The sequence below is a fragment of the Hemicordylus capensis genome, chromosome 16 (assembly GCF_027244095.1).
Source record: "Hemicordylus capensis ecotype Gifberg chromosome 16, rHemCap1.1.pri, whole genome shotgun sequence".
Lineage (NCBI taxonomy): Eukaryota > Metazoa > Chordata > Lepidosauria > Squamata > Cordylidae > Hemicordylus > Hemicordylus capensis.
The window spans coordinates 8,792,643-8,810,078 of NC_069672.1; the positions used below are offsets into that span (position 1 = coordinate 8,792,643).

The following is a 17,436-nucleotide window of genomic DNA, read 5'->3' on the forward strand; positions in this document are numbered from 1 at the left end:
GATAGGGATGGGCTTGGAGCCAGTGGCGGAGCATCTGCAGTGCATGCAGAAGATCTCAGATCCGATCCCTGGCAGCATCTCCAAGTAGGGCTGGGGGAAAGACCCCTGCCTGAAACCTTGGAGAGCCACTGCAGTCAGTGTAGAGAATACTGAGCTAGATTGACTGATGCTCTGACTCAGCAGAAGGAATGTGCCTAATAATGTGCATAACATACAATTCGTGAGAGATAAAGAGAGCAATTCACAATCCGTGTGCAAAAAACGAAACTTTTTTTTTAAAAGCACCAACTTATGTGAAAGTCCCCTTGATTCCTATGGGACTGAGCACTGCATAAGTCTCATTAGCTTTTTAGCGATCTATCTCTATCAGGTGGCGATGTCTCTTTGCCATTTAACCGGAAGGTTCGTCAAGAATATCTGGCAAATGACTTCTTGGATTTTAAGAAAGATCTGAGGAGGAGAGCTGGTCTTGTGGTTGCAAGCATGGCTTGTCTCCTTAGCTAAGCAGGGTCCACCCTGGTTGCATATGAATGGGAGACTTGATGTCTGAGCACTGTAAGATATTCCCCTCAGGGGATGCCACTCTGGGAAGGAGCATCTAGCTTCCCAGTTCCCTCCCTGGCAGCATCTCCAAGAGAGGGCTGAAGAGAGACTCCTGCCTGCAACCTTGGAGAAGCCGCTACCAGTCTGTGTAGACAATACTGAGCTAGATGGACCAAGGGTCTGACTCGGTATATGGCAGCTTCCTACGTTCCGGATACTAGATCAATGTTGGGAAATCTTGACAAATGTCCCTTAAAAATCAGGCTGAAGATTCACACAGGGAGAAATGGGCACATCACTGGCAGCGACATTCTCTGCAACCCTTGGCCCTTTCCCAGTGAATACTGAACGGCATGTGCTCAACCCTAAAGATCAACATTGACGTCCTTGTGTGGTTTGTGGCCATCACAAGGTCCGCCGATCCTAGATATCTTGGCTGAGACGGAATCGACTTGACGGCACTTTACCTTACCATCTCAGGGGAAGAATGCCCGTCGTGATTTTTAGCAACATCATCTACCCTGCTAGTGCATCTACCCTGCTAGTGTGATAGCACTGTTGTACTGCTTACAGTTTTCTCTGCTTTATTTGTTTGTTTGTTTATTTGAAACATTGAATATACCGCCCACTCCGAAGACTCTAGGCGGTGTACAAAAACATGCAAGACAGCATTAAAATTACATTCTAAATTAAAAACTAAAGTAAATAACACAAAAGAAAAAAAAATCTCCCCTTACGTATCCCTACCTCCAAACGACTCGGGTAAAATGACAGTCGTTTTGGCACAGAGGGAAGAGTCGGGGTTCGGGTAACAAAGAACAAATTGCCGAATTCTCTCCATGGAGTTATCTCCAGAGAACCTTCCTGCCACTTTCCCTTTCCCTTCCAACACTGATTAAATTTTATAGTTGTGTGTGTGTGTTTGTGTGTGTGTGTGTGTGTGTGTGTGTCTACCCCTTTTTAAAGCTTTGAAAACACCATCACAAATATGGCCACAGCGAGGCCTGATGGTCAGGACGACCCAAGCACAAGAATACATGGGAAGTGGAGAGTCCTGCCATGCCATCCCCTCTTTCCCATCTCCGTGGGTGCAGACCGTGTCAAAAACCACAAGGAGCATTTGTCTCCCCAGATGGTACCAAGAACTCCAGCTGGCTGCTGGGATATGAGAGAAAGTGGCAACCCAGAGGCACAATCAGAATTTGACAGGTGAGCATGGGGAAAAAAAAATCTGTCCATTTCAACTGGAGACCAAAGACAAAAGACTTCAGCAAACCTGCCGACCCACCCCTCAACATTGTGGTTTGGGAGCGGATCAGGTTACCGCTTTGCCACCCTTGCCCAGTGCTGGGGAGAGACCCATGCCTTCCCGCCCCCTTTGCGCCGAAAAGTGCCAATGCCGTCGAGCCTCGATCCTGCGGGCTCTGCTCTCCCACCCCCGTTTGCATTCGGCATGAAGCCCAACTCGGCAAACCTCAGGGAGCAACAGGTGTCCTGCTCTGTCTGCACCCGGTCGCTTGGGAAGCGGAGCCCCGTGGAAGCAAAAGCGGGCACCTACCGTGGCGTAGTGCTGCAGGGGGTTGGTAACGTACAGCATTTTCGCCGTCCTGGGGTTTCAGCGCCGCGAGGAACCTCCCGGCTGCCGGAGTCATGGGGGTCAAAGGGTGGCAGTTGAGGCAGCGAGGGCATGAAGTGGTGTGCGTGAGGGGCAGGTGGAGTGGGGGGAAGGGGCCGGCGTGGAGCTGTGGGGACGGCTACTGGGGTGCAGTTGGGTGGCTATTTTGCTAGCTTCTCCCACCCCCCCAACACCGCCACCTTGTCATCTAGCTGGCATCTAACAACAAACCTCAGGCCCACCCCTTTCTCTCTCTCATGACTATTCATTAAAGGAGACAGCAGGCCCAGACTTGCCCGCCGGTGTGTTGGACAGTACCAACGGCTCTCAGTGGGAAGGGGGAGCCGCTGAGCGTGGGGTGGGTGTCCCTTTGCAGAATTAAACCCAGCCAGATTTAATTCCCAGTCCCCAAACAACAAAATAAGCTGCTTTCCGGAGAGCCGGACGGCGTCAACACTGGGCCTTGCGCCGACAGAACAAGCTTTACGTGCACGGGGAGATGGGGGTGATTAGGGAAAGGTTCCGAGATGCTGGACAAAGGGTTGTTCCCCAGGTGGATCGTGGCGGGGCATAGAAATCTGGGCCTCCCCCCCACCGCCCAAGAAAGGCACTTCTGCAACCAGAAAATGCCCAAATAGCGGGAGGAAATAAATGGCGCCATGCCTGCATAGTTTTGCACAAAGGTACTGCATTTGCACAGGTCCCTAGTTGCCTGCCATAATCTGGCTGCAGACGTCCATGCTTCCAGTGGCAGGGATTAGAGCAGTTCACAGGGTCAATGTTAGGGTGGGATTCTCCTACCTGAATTCGGGAGCTCTGTGTGTTCCCGAAATTGTGAGCATGTGTTAGTTACTAACAAGCTCAGAGTCAAGGAGCTGGATCGCAAGCTACGTTCATGGGGTCAACGTTAGGGTGGGATTCTCCTACCCAAATTCGGGAGCTCTGCATGTTCCCAGAATTCCAATCATGTGTTAGTTACAAACAAACTCAGAGGCAAGAAGCTGGATTGCAAGCTAAGTTCAGGGGGTCAACATTAGGGTGGGATTTTTCTACCCAAATTCGGGAGCTCTGCATGTTTCCAGAACTGCGATCATGTGTTCGTTACAAACAAGCTCAGAGTCAAGCTAAGTTCACGGGGTCAACATTAGGGTGGGACTCTCCTACCCGAATTCAGGGGCTCTGCGTGTTCCTGGAATTGCGATCATGTGTTCGTTACAGACAAGCTCAGAGTCAAGGAGCTGGATCGCAAGCTGAGTTCACGGGGTCAACGTTAGGTTGGGATTCTCCTACTCAAATTCGGGAGCTCTGCACGTTTCCAGAACTGCGATCATGTGTTAGTTACAAACAAGCTCAGAGTCAAGGAGCTGGATCGCAAGCTAAGCCCCAGCTGGGTCAGACCAGCAGACCTGGCCAGATCTCATCCCCTACTTGGGAATGCAGTAGGAAGAAAAATCGTCCAACCCAACTGGGGCCTGGTTCACGATCAAGCTCCCTGCCTCTGACCTCCTTTTACACTCAGAGGCAATGATAAAGCAGGAGCTTCACTGCTGTGGAACTACATCCCCCACCATCCCCAGCCCAGGAGTTGTAGTTCATCAATGTCTAGAGTACCACTGGTGGGGAACTCCTGTCCTTAAGTATATTGGGACCAGACCCCAGTGGTCCCTCTAATTTTTTTCATCTCTGTGCGGAATGAATTTTGTTCTGGGCGGCAGTATCAAGGCAGTGTGCGCGCACCATGTGCATTCAGGGTGGGGCCTTCCTGGTTCAACCTGAGCGGGGTCTAAAATGAACTGAGCGGACATCAGGAAACTTGTGAGCGGGCGCATATGCACACGCCTTAGAGGGAACGGTGGTTGGCATTCCCTTCTCTCTGCCTCCCATCCTGTCTTAATACAAGGGCATCCCTTTCATGGGGCAAGGGGACACAGGTGCCTCAGGTGGCAGATGATCAGGGCACTAGCGAGGCAGCTGCCATCGCCATCAGAATAGGTGGGCAAAACACCACATTGAAAAGGCAGAGAGTTGCTGGTTAAGAGCAATGCACTGTTGAATTGGCAGACAAAGCTCCATGGCTCAGGGGTAGGGCACCTCCTCTGGATGCGGAAGGTTCCAGTGGAATCCCTGGCAGCATCTCCGGGAGCTGGATCGCAAGCTAATTTCACGGGGTCAACATTAGGGTGGGATGCTCCTACCCGAATTCAGGAGCTCTGTGTGTTCCCGAAACTGCGATCATGTGGAGGCCAGGGATGTGTAGGCCCCCGCTAACTTGGCAAAGAGGCACCTTTTAACGTGGCGGTTCTCTTTATTTAGCAGGGGGAGAGTAACTGGCCCTTTCCACCCCCAGCACAGGACCTCCAGTGACTGTTGCTGGTGTCTGTCTTATGTTCATTTTTAGATTGTGAGCCCTTTGGGGACAGGGATCCATCTTATTGATTTATTATTTCTCTGTGTAAACCGCCCTGAGCCATTTTTGGAAGGGCGGTATAGAAATCAATCAATCAATCAATCAATCAATCAATCAATCAATACAAATTAATTATCTATCTATCTATCTATCTATCTATCTATCTATCTATCTATCTAACTATCTATCTATCTATCTATCCCTCCCTCCCTCCCTCCCTACCTACCACATTCATATTTGTATTGGCTGTGATTGTGAAACAAAACCTCCATGTGCAGATTAATACTAAGTGCTGGGCGTAAAAAGAGGAATACCACCATCCAGGCTGGCTTGTGGATTTCCAGCATTATCTAGATAAAGGTAGAGTGTGTCGTCAAGTCGATTTCGACTCCTGGCACCCACAGAGCCTTGTGGTTTTCTTTGGTAGAATACAGGAGGGGTTGGCCATTGCCTCCTCCCGCACAGTATGAGATGATGCCTTTCAGCATCTTCCTAGATCGCTGCTGCCCGATATAGTCCCAGCGGGGATTTGAACCGGCAACCTTCTTCTTGTGAGTCAAGCATTTCCCCGCTGTGCCTCTTAAGGTGACTAGTGGAATGGAAACGGGATGCTAGACCCAACCTGCCTTGGTGTGAGCAAACAAGGGAATTCTGGCGTGCTTAATCAAGGCAGGGCTACTTTTTCTGTTCAATAGGCCATGGCTCTATACCTCTGCAAAATTCTGCTCCACACCTTCGCACGGGAGATGGGCTCCACCTACTGTAAGCTAAGCCATAGGACTTCAGCTGCCTGTCTTGACAAGAGGAATATGTACGTTGGATTGCTTTACCTGAACGGAGTCTGGGTTTGGGGGAGCTTAAAAATATCAGAGGGAGAGCAACTAGCCCTATCCAGCTCCAGCACAGCATCCCTCCAGTCAGGGGTGTAACTATCATAGGGCAAGGGGAGACAGTTGTCTGGGGGCCCACCGCCTTGGGCCCCCCGCCGAGGCAAGTCACATGACTGACTCCCCCAACCACGCACCCACCCATGCTTCCTTCAGTTGTATTCACCCTCCGAAATTGATGTGAGTGTTAAGACCTGGAGCTCCCAGAACAGCATGTCTTTCTCTAGTACCATTAAATGACTTGCATCATCCACAATTTACAAAACCTTTTCAAAAATAATTTAGGATGATGTTCTATTGTGGCACATAGGAGATACACACACACACACACACACACACACACACACACACACACACACACGGGGGGGGGCATTTTAAAATCTTGTCTCTGGGCCCACTCCAACCTTGCTACGCCCCTGCCTCCAGTGGCTGTTGCTGGCCTTGACCTTATATTTCTTGCTTAGATTGTGAGCCCTTTGGGGACAGGGGACCATCTTATTTATTTTTCTATGGAGACCACTTTGGAAACTTTGTTGAAAAGCAGTATATAAATAGTATTAAAGTGTGCTGTCAAGTCGATTCTGACTCCTGGCGCCCACAGAGCCCTGTGGTTTTCTTGGGTAGAATACAGGAGGGGGTGACCATTGCCTCCTCCCATGCAGTATGAGATGATGCCTTTCAGCACCTTCCGATATCACTGCTGCCCAATATAGGCGTTTCCCATAGTCTGGGAAACATAGCAGCGAGGATTCGAATTGGCAACCTTCTGCTTGTTAGTCAAACATTTCCCCACTGCACCATTAGGTGGCTCTATATACACAGTATTAGTATTCATACACACACACACACACACACACACACACACACACACACACACACACACACACTGTGGCACTTAAAATCTTTACAATAACAACAAAAACTATACCATAACTTTGTAGATTTTGGTCCACCATTTGATTGAAGCAAAAACAATGTGTAATGGGAGATACAGCCCAGAAAAGTGTGTGTGTGTGTGTGTGTGTGTGTGTGTGTGTGTGTGTGTGTGTGTGTCGTTCCTGCAACTGGTAGGCAAGTTTAATACAATTGGGGGGCAGGGGAGGGAATTTAACTTTGGTCCTAATATACATGATGTATATTTCGCTGCTGGCCAAGCAGTCCTTTAAGAGCTAAGAGTAATGGGAAAAGCTGCCTTATACTGAATCAGACTGTTGGTTCATCTAGCTCACGATTGCCCGCACACACTGGCAGTAACTCTCCGAGATTCCAGGCAGGAATCTCTCCCGGTCCTCCTTGGAAGTGGCAGGGATTAAACCTGGGACCCCCTTCTGCATGCAAAGCAGATGCTTTCCCACTTAGCTGCCTTCCCTTTTTATAAGCTGACTTATACCAAGTCAGGCCCTTGGTCCATCTAGCTCAGTATTGTCTGCATAATTAATCTAATAATAGGTTAATTATACAATTCAGTTTCTCCTTGGCTGTTTCATGTTATTTACCTTGTTCACATTGCTGCCCATTGGTCCCCCTGTTCATTCATTCATAGGAACATAGGAAGTTGTCTTCTACTGAGTCAGACTATTGGTCTATCTAGCTCAGTACTGTCTTCACAGACTGGCAGCGGCTTCTCCAAGGTTGCAGGCAGGAATCTCTCTCAGCCCTATCTTGGAGATGCTGCCAGGAAGGTAACTTGGGACCTTCTGCTCCACCCTCTCAGTGGAATATCTTCCAGTGCTCACACTTCTGCTCTTCCCAGAGCAGCTCCATCCCCTGAGGGGAATATCTTCGAGTGCTCACACTTCTAGTCTCCCGTGCATATGCAACCAGGGTGGACCCTGATTAGCTAAGGGGACAAGTCATGCTTGCTACCACAAGACCAGCTCTCCTCTCTCATTCATTCATTCATTCATATATATTTATGAATAAACCAATTATTATAAAGACCTCAGAAATCTCCATTGCCCTCTTATTCAAACGCAATCAAACCTAGCCGGCCTAACCACAGAACTTCTTCCCAGCTGGAGGAATGGTGGAGTTCATAACACCATTAACTGTGTAACATCATTAACCCTTAATTGTGTCCCAGAATCCTTTGCAACATACAAGGGGTTTGTAGCAGACCTGCAAGAATTCTTTAACACGTAGAATGAAAGTTCCTGGTTAAAAGGGAGACTTAGACCGCTTTAGGTGCGTGTTATACATTCTACTTTAGGAGTATAGGAAGCTGCCTCCTACTGAGTCAGACCCTTGGTCTGTCTAGTTCAGTATTATCTACACAGACTGGCAGCGGCTTTCCAAGGTTGCAGGCAGGAGGCTCTCTCAGTCCTATCTTGGAGGGAACTTGGAACCTTCTGCATGCAAGCAGGCGGGTGCTTTCCCCAAAGCGGCCCCATCCCCTACGGGGAACATCTTGCAGTGCTCACATGTAGCCTCCCATTCAAATGCAAACCAGAGCGGACCCTGTTTAGCAAAGGGGACAATTCATGCTGGCGACCACGAGACCAGCTCTCCTCCCATGTCTCCTGCCCGCTGCCCATCACTTACCATCACCGAATCGTTCATGTTTCTCATCTGGAAGACATCCATGGTGACCTCCGTGCGGTTGGGTGCGTTGCTGGCCCCAGCGTGTCCAGACTGGGGGAGGTCAAAATAAGTGCTGTCCGGCTCCCTGCATCACAAAGAGAACCCCGTTTTAGCATAGCCTCGCCACCTCTACCCTTATCCAGACACTATGAGGCTATTCCCACGATCCCTAGAAAGCGGGCTAAGGGAGCCTAGTCCACTTTCTAGTGATCATCGGAACCGCCGGGCTCACAGGCGAGCCTGCCTAATTCCCCCTCCCCTTAAACGAGGTTAACGGAGTAAGCGCTCCATTAACCTTGGGTTTTTTTAAAAATAGTGTGCTGTTGCAGTTTGGGAGCGCCGCAGTTTGGGAGCTGTTTGGGAACTGTGTGTGCTCCCAGTTTTTGGTTATGTGGAAGCAAGGTAAGAGGAAAACCTGGGAAGAAGCAATTGTGTAGAAGCAAGGTAGGAAGAAGACCTGGGTAGCTTTTCCTCCTACCTGGCTTCCGCACCATCACTCCTACCCAGGTTTTCATAGGGACATAGGAAACTGCCATATACTGAGTCAGACCCCATTGGTCTATCTAGCTCAGTATTGCCTTCACAGACTGGCAGCGGCTTCTCCAAGGTTGCAGGCAGAAGTCTCTCTCAGCCCTATCTTGGGGATGCTGCCAGGGAGGGAACTTGGAACTTAGATGCTCTTCCCAGAGCGGCTTCATCCCCTGAGGGGAATACCTTGCAGTGCTCACACATCAAGTCTCCCATTCAGATGCAACCAGGGCAGACCCTGCTTAGCTAAGGGGACAAGTCATGCTTGCTACCATAAGACCAGCTCTCCTCTCCTCTTACCTTCCTTCCACACACATACACCCACCCCCGACAGAAGTTTTTGATTGTGTGAATGACCTCAAGATCTTACAATATTGTACCTGTATGGACCAGATATCTGTAACGGATCACTCCAAAGACCTAACAGGGTTCAGCCCAAACACCAAAAACCTCCACAAGAACCCACATAAAATACAATCCTACTAAAAAATGCTAACATCTGTTTAGGCACTGCGAAAGACACTGTGGATGATCTTCCCCCATTTAAAACACAAAGAGGATAAAAACAAGATACATTCTATCTATCTATCTATCTATCTGATTTATTTACTGCCCTTCCTAAAGTAGCTCACATTAAAAAACAACAAAAAAAGTAACAATTAAAATCAAAAGCCATTTAAAAGCAGGTTAAATTTAAAATAAATCCAAATACCATTAAAAGCCAGGCTAAAAAGGTGGGTCTTTAATACATATTTATATATGTATTAACCACATTTAATACAATAACATAAATAGCTCGAAACGATAATAAGAAACAATATTCACACAACAAAATCCAAAATGCATAATCAAGGCACAGATCACAGAATAAGTCGACGAGGCGCTTCACACGTCCCCCTAAGCCCGGGAATCTATTCATGAGTCGCCACACACTGCAATGACACACGAGTAACCAAATAATGTTAACGGAGCGCTCGCTCCATTAGACTCATTTAAGGGGAGGGGGACTTAGGCAGGCTGGCTGGCCACCTTGGTCACCGGCGAGCCCAGGGGTCCCCACGATCCCTGGAAAGCAGGCTAAACTCCCTTAGCCTGCTTCCCAGTGATTGTGGGGACAGCCTCAATGTCTGTATACAAACAATCCCCAAACAGCCCACATAAAATACCCTCCCACTAGAAAATGCTAAGGTCTATTTTAGAAACGGCGAAAGGAACTGTGGATGATCGTCCTCCATGCAAAACGCAATGATGGTAGAACCAGCGTGCATCTATATTAACCCGATTTAATCCAATAATATAAATAGCTAGAGAGATTAATAAATGACATTATTCATACAACTCCATCCAAATACCACCATCAGTGCATAGATAACGGCATAAATCTAGCCTAACCTACTTCACAGGGTTGTTGTGAAAGGAGAAACTCAAGTATGTAGTACACCACTCTGGGCTCCTTGGAGGAAGAGCGGGATATAAAGTGTAATCCATCCATCCATCCATCCATCCATCCATCCATCCATCCATCAATCAATCAATCAACCTGTGTATGCATGGTTGTTGTGTGAATGACTGTAGCTGTGTTCATTTCAAAAGCAAACCTGGGTACAAGCCAGGGTTGCCAGATTTGGCTTTTTTAAAGCCAAATTTTGGGTTACGGCCCATTTGACTCACGAGTATACACCTGAGGACAAGCCCCTGGAGAGGTCCTCTTTGCACAGAGAGGCTGTTCACATGAGCAGCACAATCCGGGCTTGCACAACCCTTGGCTGCTCGTGTGGGGCGCCAGCATCGGGGCCGATCCCATCGCCCGGGTAGGGTTGCCGTACTGAAGCTTCCCAAATCCGGGTGGCCTGATTTGCATGTATTTATTTATTCGGCAGCGTTGTATACTTTCCCCTCCTTCTCTGCCCTTCCCATGTGATCAGATCCAGAGTAAAATCCGGGCAGCGCATTTGAGGTCCGTGAAAATCCGGGTGGAATTTAGCAGCCGGGTGGAGGAGCCAAAATCCGGGGGCTACCCTAAATCCCGGGGGATGTGGCAACCCTACCCCTGGGAGATGATTTAGGGAGAAGGGCACAAGCCCCCTCAAACAGTTCCTGCTCCCCCACCCACCAGACTGGAAATGTATAGCAAAGCGTCAGACAATACAGTCCATAGATTGCCTTATACAGCTTGCATGACTCATTTTCAAAGGCCTCTGTTGTGTAGAGAAGCCTGATTCACTCACTCCATCCTCAATACAAGCAGCAGAAACCAGTGCAGCCAAGTAGCTAGGAGACCCCACTAGCCTCCCCGGAACCAGGAGATGCCTCCGGCTTCCCGGGAGCCCGGCGAACCCCTGAGCTTCCAGCCTGGCCAGGATCCGGGCTGGGTGAGACCGTGTGTGCAGTGGGATGCAGGGTCATCTCCTCTGCAGATTTCAGCTGCCCCGGTAATACTGACCTCTCTCCCCACCCGCAGTCTTTCCTGCCACAAGTTCTTGGATGGGAAGAGAAAACTACCCAGAAAGCAGGTTGGAAGGTCCGGCCCAATCCCCCAAGGCAGCATTTTCAAAGTGGAATCTGGCCCACTGTGTAAATAAGTTTGAAAATGTCAAGCAAGTGTCATTAATAATAATGACTGCCCCTGCTAACTGAGCAAAGAGGCACCTTTTTTAAAGTGGCGATTTTCTTGATTGAGCAGGGGGAGAGCAACTGGCCCTATCCGTCCCCAGCACAGACTCTTTCCGGTGGCTGTTGCTGGTGTCTGCCTTATGTTTCTTTTTGAGATTGTGAGCCCTAGGCTTTGGAGGCAGGGAGATGTTTTATTTGTTTGTTTGTTTGTAAACCGTGTTGGGAACTTCTGTTGAAGAGCAATATTTAATATCCGTCGTATACACATTTGTATCAATAACATAAATAAACTAAGAACATTCATTACCGCCCCCTGAAAGTATTTCATGTTTAGCAAAATCCTCACTCCTCTAATAATATTCTCTGCTACCCACCCCCTTTGCTAGTTGCTCTGAGGTCACCCCAGTTCCTCCTGCTCCCCGTCCCAAATTCATATCAACAAGACTTCAGACTCGACCATTTGGATCGCAAGGGCAACCTCTGACCCCACAATGGAACACAGCCCCTAAATCGGAAATCAGAATTTGAATTCTGACTGTCTTCACATTTGCCTGTCCGTGGGGCTATTTTTCCTCTCGGTTAAATAAATTAGAAAATTTCCCCAACGCTGCTGCAGCAGATCAATGCTGCTACTGCAAAAATGTTGGCTGTTAAGGGTGGATTTCGACCATCTGCGTATCTGGAGAATTGCCCAGAGAAGGAGGAGAGCTTTGCTTCAACTGCACGTTTACAAATCAAGCAGGTCCCGATCCAATAGGCACCCCCCCCCCACACACACACACTTTTTACTGTTATCGGTTCACTAAAATTGGTTCAACATGTGCACACCATATGTTGGTTCAACATATGTGGACTAACCATCCACAAGGAACCACAAGCTTGCGTTAACTCGGTCAAGCGCCAGGCACAGGGTTAGAAATAAATGTCACTTACAGGGTGTTCCAGAGGTGTTCGAACGTTGTACCTTCATCCGCTGGGGAAGACTGGGACATCTTCAAAGCGGGAGAATCTGATGATGGATAAATGGCCCTAGGGGAGAAGAGAGAGGACCGGTTTAGCCATGGACATCCCCCCGAGTGCCAAGGACACCAGCCCTAGAGGAGGGCAATAGAGACAGTCAGGGAAATAAACCCTGTAAGGAATGGTTGAGTTGCCACCTAATGGCGCAGCGGGGAAGCAACGTGCCTAGAGAGCAGGAGGCTGTGAGTTCGAATCCTTGCGGGTGTGTTTCCCAGAAAATGGGAAACTCCTATTCCGGGCAGCAGCGATGTAGGAAGGTGCTGAAAGGCATCATCTCATACTGCGCGGGAGGAGGCAATGGTCAACCGCTCCTGTATTCTACCAAGGAAACCACAGGGCTCTGTGGGCGCCAGGAGTCGACACCGACTCAATGGCACAACCTTAAGGAATGGTTGAAGGAACTGAGCAGCCTGGACGAGAAAAGACTGGGGAAGAGCCATGATTAGGAATGGGTCTGTAGCAGTGTTCCCTCTAACAAGGGTTCCCAGACGCTGTCGACTACAACTCCCAGCATCCCCAGCTGCAATAGCCTTTGCTTGGGGATTATGGGAGTTGTCATCAACTACATCTGGGAATCCCTGTTAGAGGGAACCCTGGTCTGTAGCTTGTTGGGAGAGCATTTGCTTTGCGTGCACAAGGTCCCAGGTTCAATTATCCCTGGCAGCATCTCCAGGTAGGGCCGGGAAAGACTCCTGCCTGAAACTTTAGACAGCTGCTGCCAGTCAGTGCAGGCAATACTGAGCTAGACGGACCAATGGTCTGACTCCATTTGGCAGCTTCATCGAAGCATCCATAGCTCGGTGGAAAAGTATCTGCTTTGCATGCAGAAGGTCCCAGGTTCAGTCCCTGGCAGCATCTCCAGGTAGGGCCGGGAAAGGCCGTGGCCGTGCCCTGTGTCAGGAGCGCCGTGGCTATTGCAGCTGAGCAACAGGCAGAAATCGGCAGGTAACCGTTTCCCAGCACAGAAATGCAGTGACAGAGAGCAGCCTGCACCTGTTGGGCTTCTGCCTGCTGCCTCACGGCGAAAGACAAAGGGATAACCTGACCATGAAGACGGTGGCAGATCTAATTAATAATGATGTAGAAGCATGGGGCCTGTATTCCACGGGGGCGGCGTTGCAGGACCTGGGGATCTGCCGCTTGGTTCCTCTGTGGCCCTGAGCTTGGTAACAGAGCCCTGCAGAACTCATTACATCTAATTGTTGCCATTTCTCCTGCACCTAGAATTGGAGACCGGACCCGGATGTAGCAGCCCTGACATCTGGCCCCACAGTTGGAGGCCCCTGGCTATTTAAAATAAATTGTTCAGTCAATATAATACTAAGATACTAGAAGGCCACAGAAGTCTTTTCCTAGCCCTATCTGGAGATGCTGCCAGGGAGGGAACATGGAGCCTTCTGCATGCAAGCAGGCAGGCGCTCTCCCCAGAGTGGCCCCATCATAGGGACATAGGAAGCTGCCATATACTGAGTCAGACCATTGGTCTATCTGGCTCAGTGTTGTCTTCACAGACTGGCAGCGGCTTCTCCAAGGTTGCAGGCAGGAATCTCTCTCAGCCCTGTCTTGGAGATGCTGCCGGGGAGGGAACTTGGGACCTTCTGCTCTTCCCAGAGCGGCTCCATTCCTTAAGGGGGATATCTTTTAGTGCTCACACATCAAGTCTCCCATTCGTATGCAACCGGAGCAGACGCTGCTTAGCTAAGGGGACAAGTAAAGTTGCAGGCAGGAGTCTCTCTCAGCCCTGTCTTGGAGATGCTGCCAGGGAGGGAACTTGGATCCTAGATGCTCTTCCCAGAGTGGCCCCATGCCCTAGGGGGAGTATCTTGCAGGGCTAGATAGATGGGGGCCACGTAGTCCCCCATCCAAATGCAAGCCAGGATGGACCCTGCATAGCAAAGGGGACAATTCAGGCTTGCTACCACAAGACCAGCACTCCTTCAGCAATACAAGGGCCATAGTACTGAGCTACCTTGCAGGGTTCTTATAAAGACAGCCACAGGATCAGGCGTGCAAGCCACTTTGAACACTCTAAAACTGGACACTTTGGCCCTCCTGCAGATGTTGTCCTCCAACTCCCAGAATCCCCGACTCTTGGCCACTGTGGCTGGGAACGATGGGTGTTGTAGCCCCTAAACCAGATGGCATGCCTACGCTGTGTAGCACAATATAAGTGCCAAGTATGGAAGTCGCAGTTAGGCTGGACCAAAGGAAGTCGCCTTCTACGGAGTCAGACCCTTGGTCCATCTAGCTCAGTATTGTCTACCCAGACTGGCAGCGGCTTCTCCGAGGCGGCAGGCAGGAGTCTCTCTCAGAGCTATCTGGAGATGCTGCCAGGGAGGGACCTTGGATGCTCTTCCTAGAGCGGCCCCATCCCCTGAGGGGGATATCTTATGGTACTCACACAGGTAGTCTCCCATGCAAATGCAAACCAAGGCAGACCCTGCTTAGCAAAGGGGACAATTCATGCTCGCTACCGCAAGACCCGCTCTCCTCCCTTAGGGGCTTGTGAGGATAAACTGGGGGAGGTTTGGGGCGGACAATGTGTACCATCTTTTGCTTCTTGGACGAACAGCAAGGTTCTAAGCCACTCTTAGTGGTTCTGTAATAAGTTATCGCTTCACTGGCACAGCTGGGGGTCAAGGGAGGCTCTCCCTCTCTCAAGGGAGGAGAGCTGGTCTTGTGGTAGAAAGCATGGATCGCCACTTTGCTAAGCAGGACCCGCCCTGGTTGCATACGAAAGGGAGACTTGATGAGTGAGCACTGGAAGATATTTCCCCTCTTAGGGGATGGAGCCACTCTGGGAAGAGCATCTAGGCTCCAAGTTCCCTCCCTGGCAGCATCTCCAAGATTGGGCTGAGAGAGACTCCTGCTTGCAACCTTGGAGAAGCCGCTGCCAGTCCGGGTAGACAGTACTGAGCTAGATGGACCAAGGGTCTGACTCAGTATATGGCAGCTTCCTGTGTTCCTACGATGCGGCCGGATTTGGGAATACTGTGTACAGTTCTGGTCACCAGGTCTGAAAAAGGATATTGTAGAACTGGAAAGGCAACCAAGATGATCAGGGACCTGGAGCATCTTCCTTACTCCTCCTCCTCTTCCCTCTACTATTACTACCACCCATTAATAATAATAATAATATTAATAATAATAATAATAATAATAATAATATTAGCCGCTTTTCAACAGAAGCTCTCAAAGGGGTTTACACAGAAAAATAAAATCAATAAATAAGATGAATCTCCCTCCCTGAAAGGGCCCACAGTCTAAAATGACATAAGAGAGACCCCAGAAACAGCCACTGGAGGGATGCCGTGCTGGGGTTGGATACTGGCTCCCCTCCTGCTAAATATAAGAGAATCGCCACTTTGAACGGTGCCTCTTTGCTCAGTAAGTAGGCAAGGCACTGCAATTACAAATATTTATATACCACTTTTCAACAAAAGTTCCCAAAGTGGTTCACAACATAGATATAAATAAATAAACAAACTACAACGTTTGCGACTTTTTGTTGAGAAAAAAAAAGTGACTACCGGGAAACACGACAGAGGTCTAAGTATGCATGGTGTGAAGAGAGCAGATAGAGAGGGAAATTGTCTCCCTCTCTCACAACCCTAGAACCAGGGGTCATCCCATGGAACTGAATGACAGGACATTTCGACCCGACAAAAGGAAGTGCTTCCCCCCCACACCCAGTGCATAGCTGATCTGTGGAACTCTCTGCCACGGGATGCGGCGATGGCCACTAGCTTGGATGGCTTTTTTTTAAAAAAAAGGGCTTGGATGAATCCAGGGAGGACGAATCGATCAGTGGCTACGACTAGTCCAAGATGGGAGGCAGGATGCCTGAATACCAATGGCAGGGGAGCAATGGCCGAAGACCAGGCATGCCTTCGTCTCTTGCCTGCGGGCTCTCCAAGCCATCTGGTGGGCCACAGTGTGAGACAGGGTGCTGGATTATAGAGGCCTTGGGCTTGATCCAGCAAACCTGTTCTTATGACAGCACACCACCACCTCAAACTCCCTTTTTAGTGCAGGGGGGGTTCCTCGGTCACCCCGTCTGGTTTCCGCCACCGCTTTCACTCCGGAGTCCAGATCAGACAAAACCCTACAGAGCGCGGGGGGGGGGGGTCAGAAGGCGAGCCTGAGTGGGGAGCAACCCCTCTTCCCCGCCCCCTCCAAGCTGCCGCCCCCCCCCCCCCGTGATCTCTCCTCGAGGTGGATCCGACGCCTCGCAGACGCACACTTCTCTCGCACGCTCTCCTAAGAACAAGGGTTCTCCTGGGCTGGGGGTGAGCAAGGAGGAGGCCTTACCTGCCCGTCGCCTCCGGTGTCCTGGCTCTCCCTCCGCCCGGGGGCCTACAGATTTGAGCCTCTCTGTGCTACTTCACTGCACCGCCGCCGACCAAGTAGCGTCCCGGTCGCCAGGGTGATGACATTGGAGCGGTTGAAAACTATGTGAAAAGCGTGGCAGACTCTGGGCACTCCTTGCTGGAGCGGCGGGCAGGGCAAGGGAGGGGAAGCGGCTGGCTGGGTCCACCTCGGATTGGAAGCCAGCCTTTTCTCCCAAGCCCCTGATGATGGGGCCAGTTTGCTTAGGCCTCCGAGAGTGGATTTTTTGGCTAGGGTGTCCAGGATTTGGATGGGGCTGGGATTGGCGTCCGTGAACTCCTTTCAGAACTGCCTCTTTAGAGAGGAGCGCCGGTCTTCCGGCAGCGTCAAGTAGGAATTGTCCCCTTTGCTAAGCGGGGCCCACCTTGGTTTGCATTTGGACGAGAGGCGACGGTGATGTCATTCACACAATAAAAAAACAACGGTGTTCTACCTAGGTTTGGGAGTTGTGTGTGCCTCCAGTTTTTGGTGGTGTGGAAGCAAGGTGAATGGAAAAGCTGGATGGAAGGGAGGGTGTGGAAGCAGGGGAGGAGGAAAGCTGGGTAGAAGGGAGGGTGTGGAAGCAGGGGAGGAGGAAAAGCAGGGTGGGAGGGAGGGTGTGGAAGCAGGGGAGGAGGAAAAGCAGGGTGGGAGGGAGGGTGTGGAAGCAGGGGAGGAGGAAAGCTGGGTAGAAGGGAGGGTGTGGAAGCAGGGGAGGAGGAAAGCTGGGTAGAAGGGAGGGTGTGGAAGCAGGGGAGGAGGAAAAGCAGGGTGGGAGGGAGGGTGTGGAAGCAGGGGAGGAGGAAAAGCAGGGTGGGAGGGAGGGTGTGGAAGCAGGGGAGGAGGAAAGCTGGGTAGAAGGGAGGGTGTGGAAG

The 17,436-nt window shown here is 50.3% G+C and overlaps 1 protein-coding gene across 1 annotated transcript in view; it reads right to left on the minus strand.

Moving 5' to 3' along the window:
- TP73 (tumor protein p73) overlaps positions 1-16,530 on the minus strand; it is an 84,946-nt gene extending 68,416 nt beyond the window's left edge. Inside the window, exons 1-3 of the mRNA XM_053281366.1 lie at positions 16,505-16,530; positions 12,107-12,202; positions 7,994-8,117 (exon numbers count right to left, since the gene is read on the minus strand). Of these exons, the coding sequence (XP_053137341.1) occupies positions 7,994-8,117; positions 12,107-12,165 (183 nt within the window). The 5' untranslated portion in view covers positions 12,166-12,202; positions 16,505-16,530. The remainder of the gene's footprint in view (positions 1-7,993; positions 8,118-12,106; positions 12,203-16,504) is intronic.
- Between the last annotated feature and the right edge of the window lie 906 nt (positions 16,531-17,436).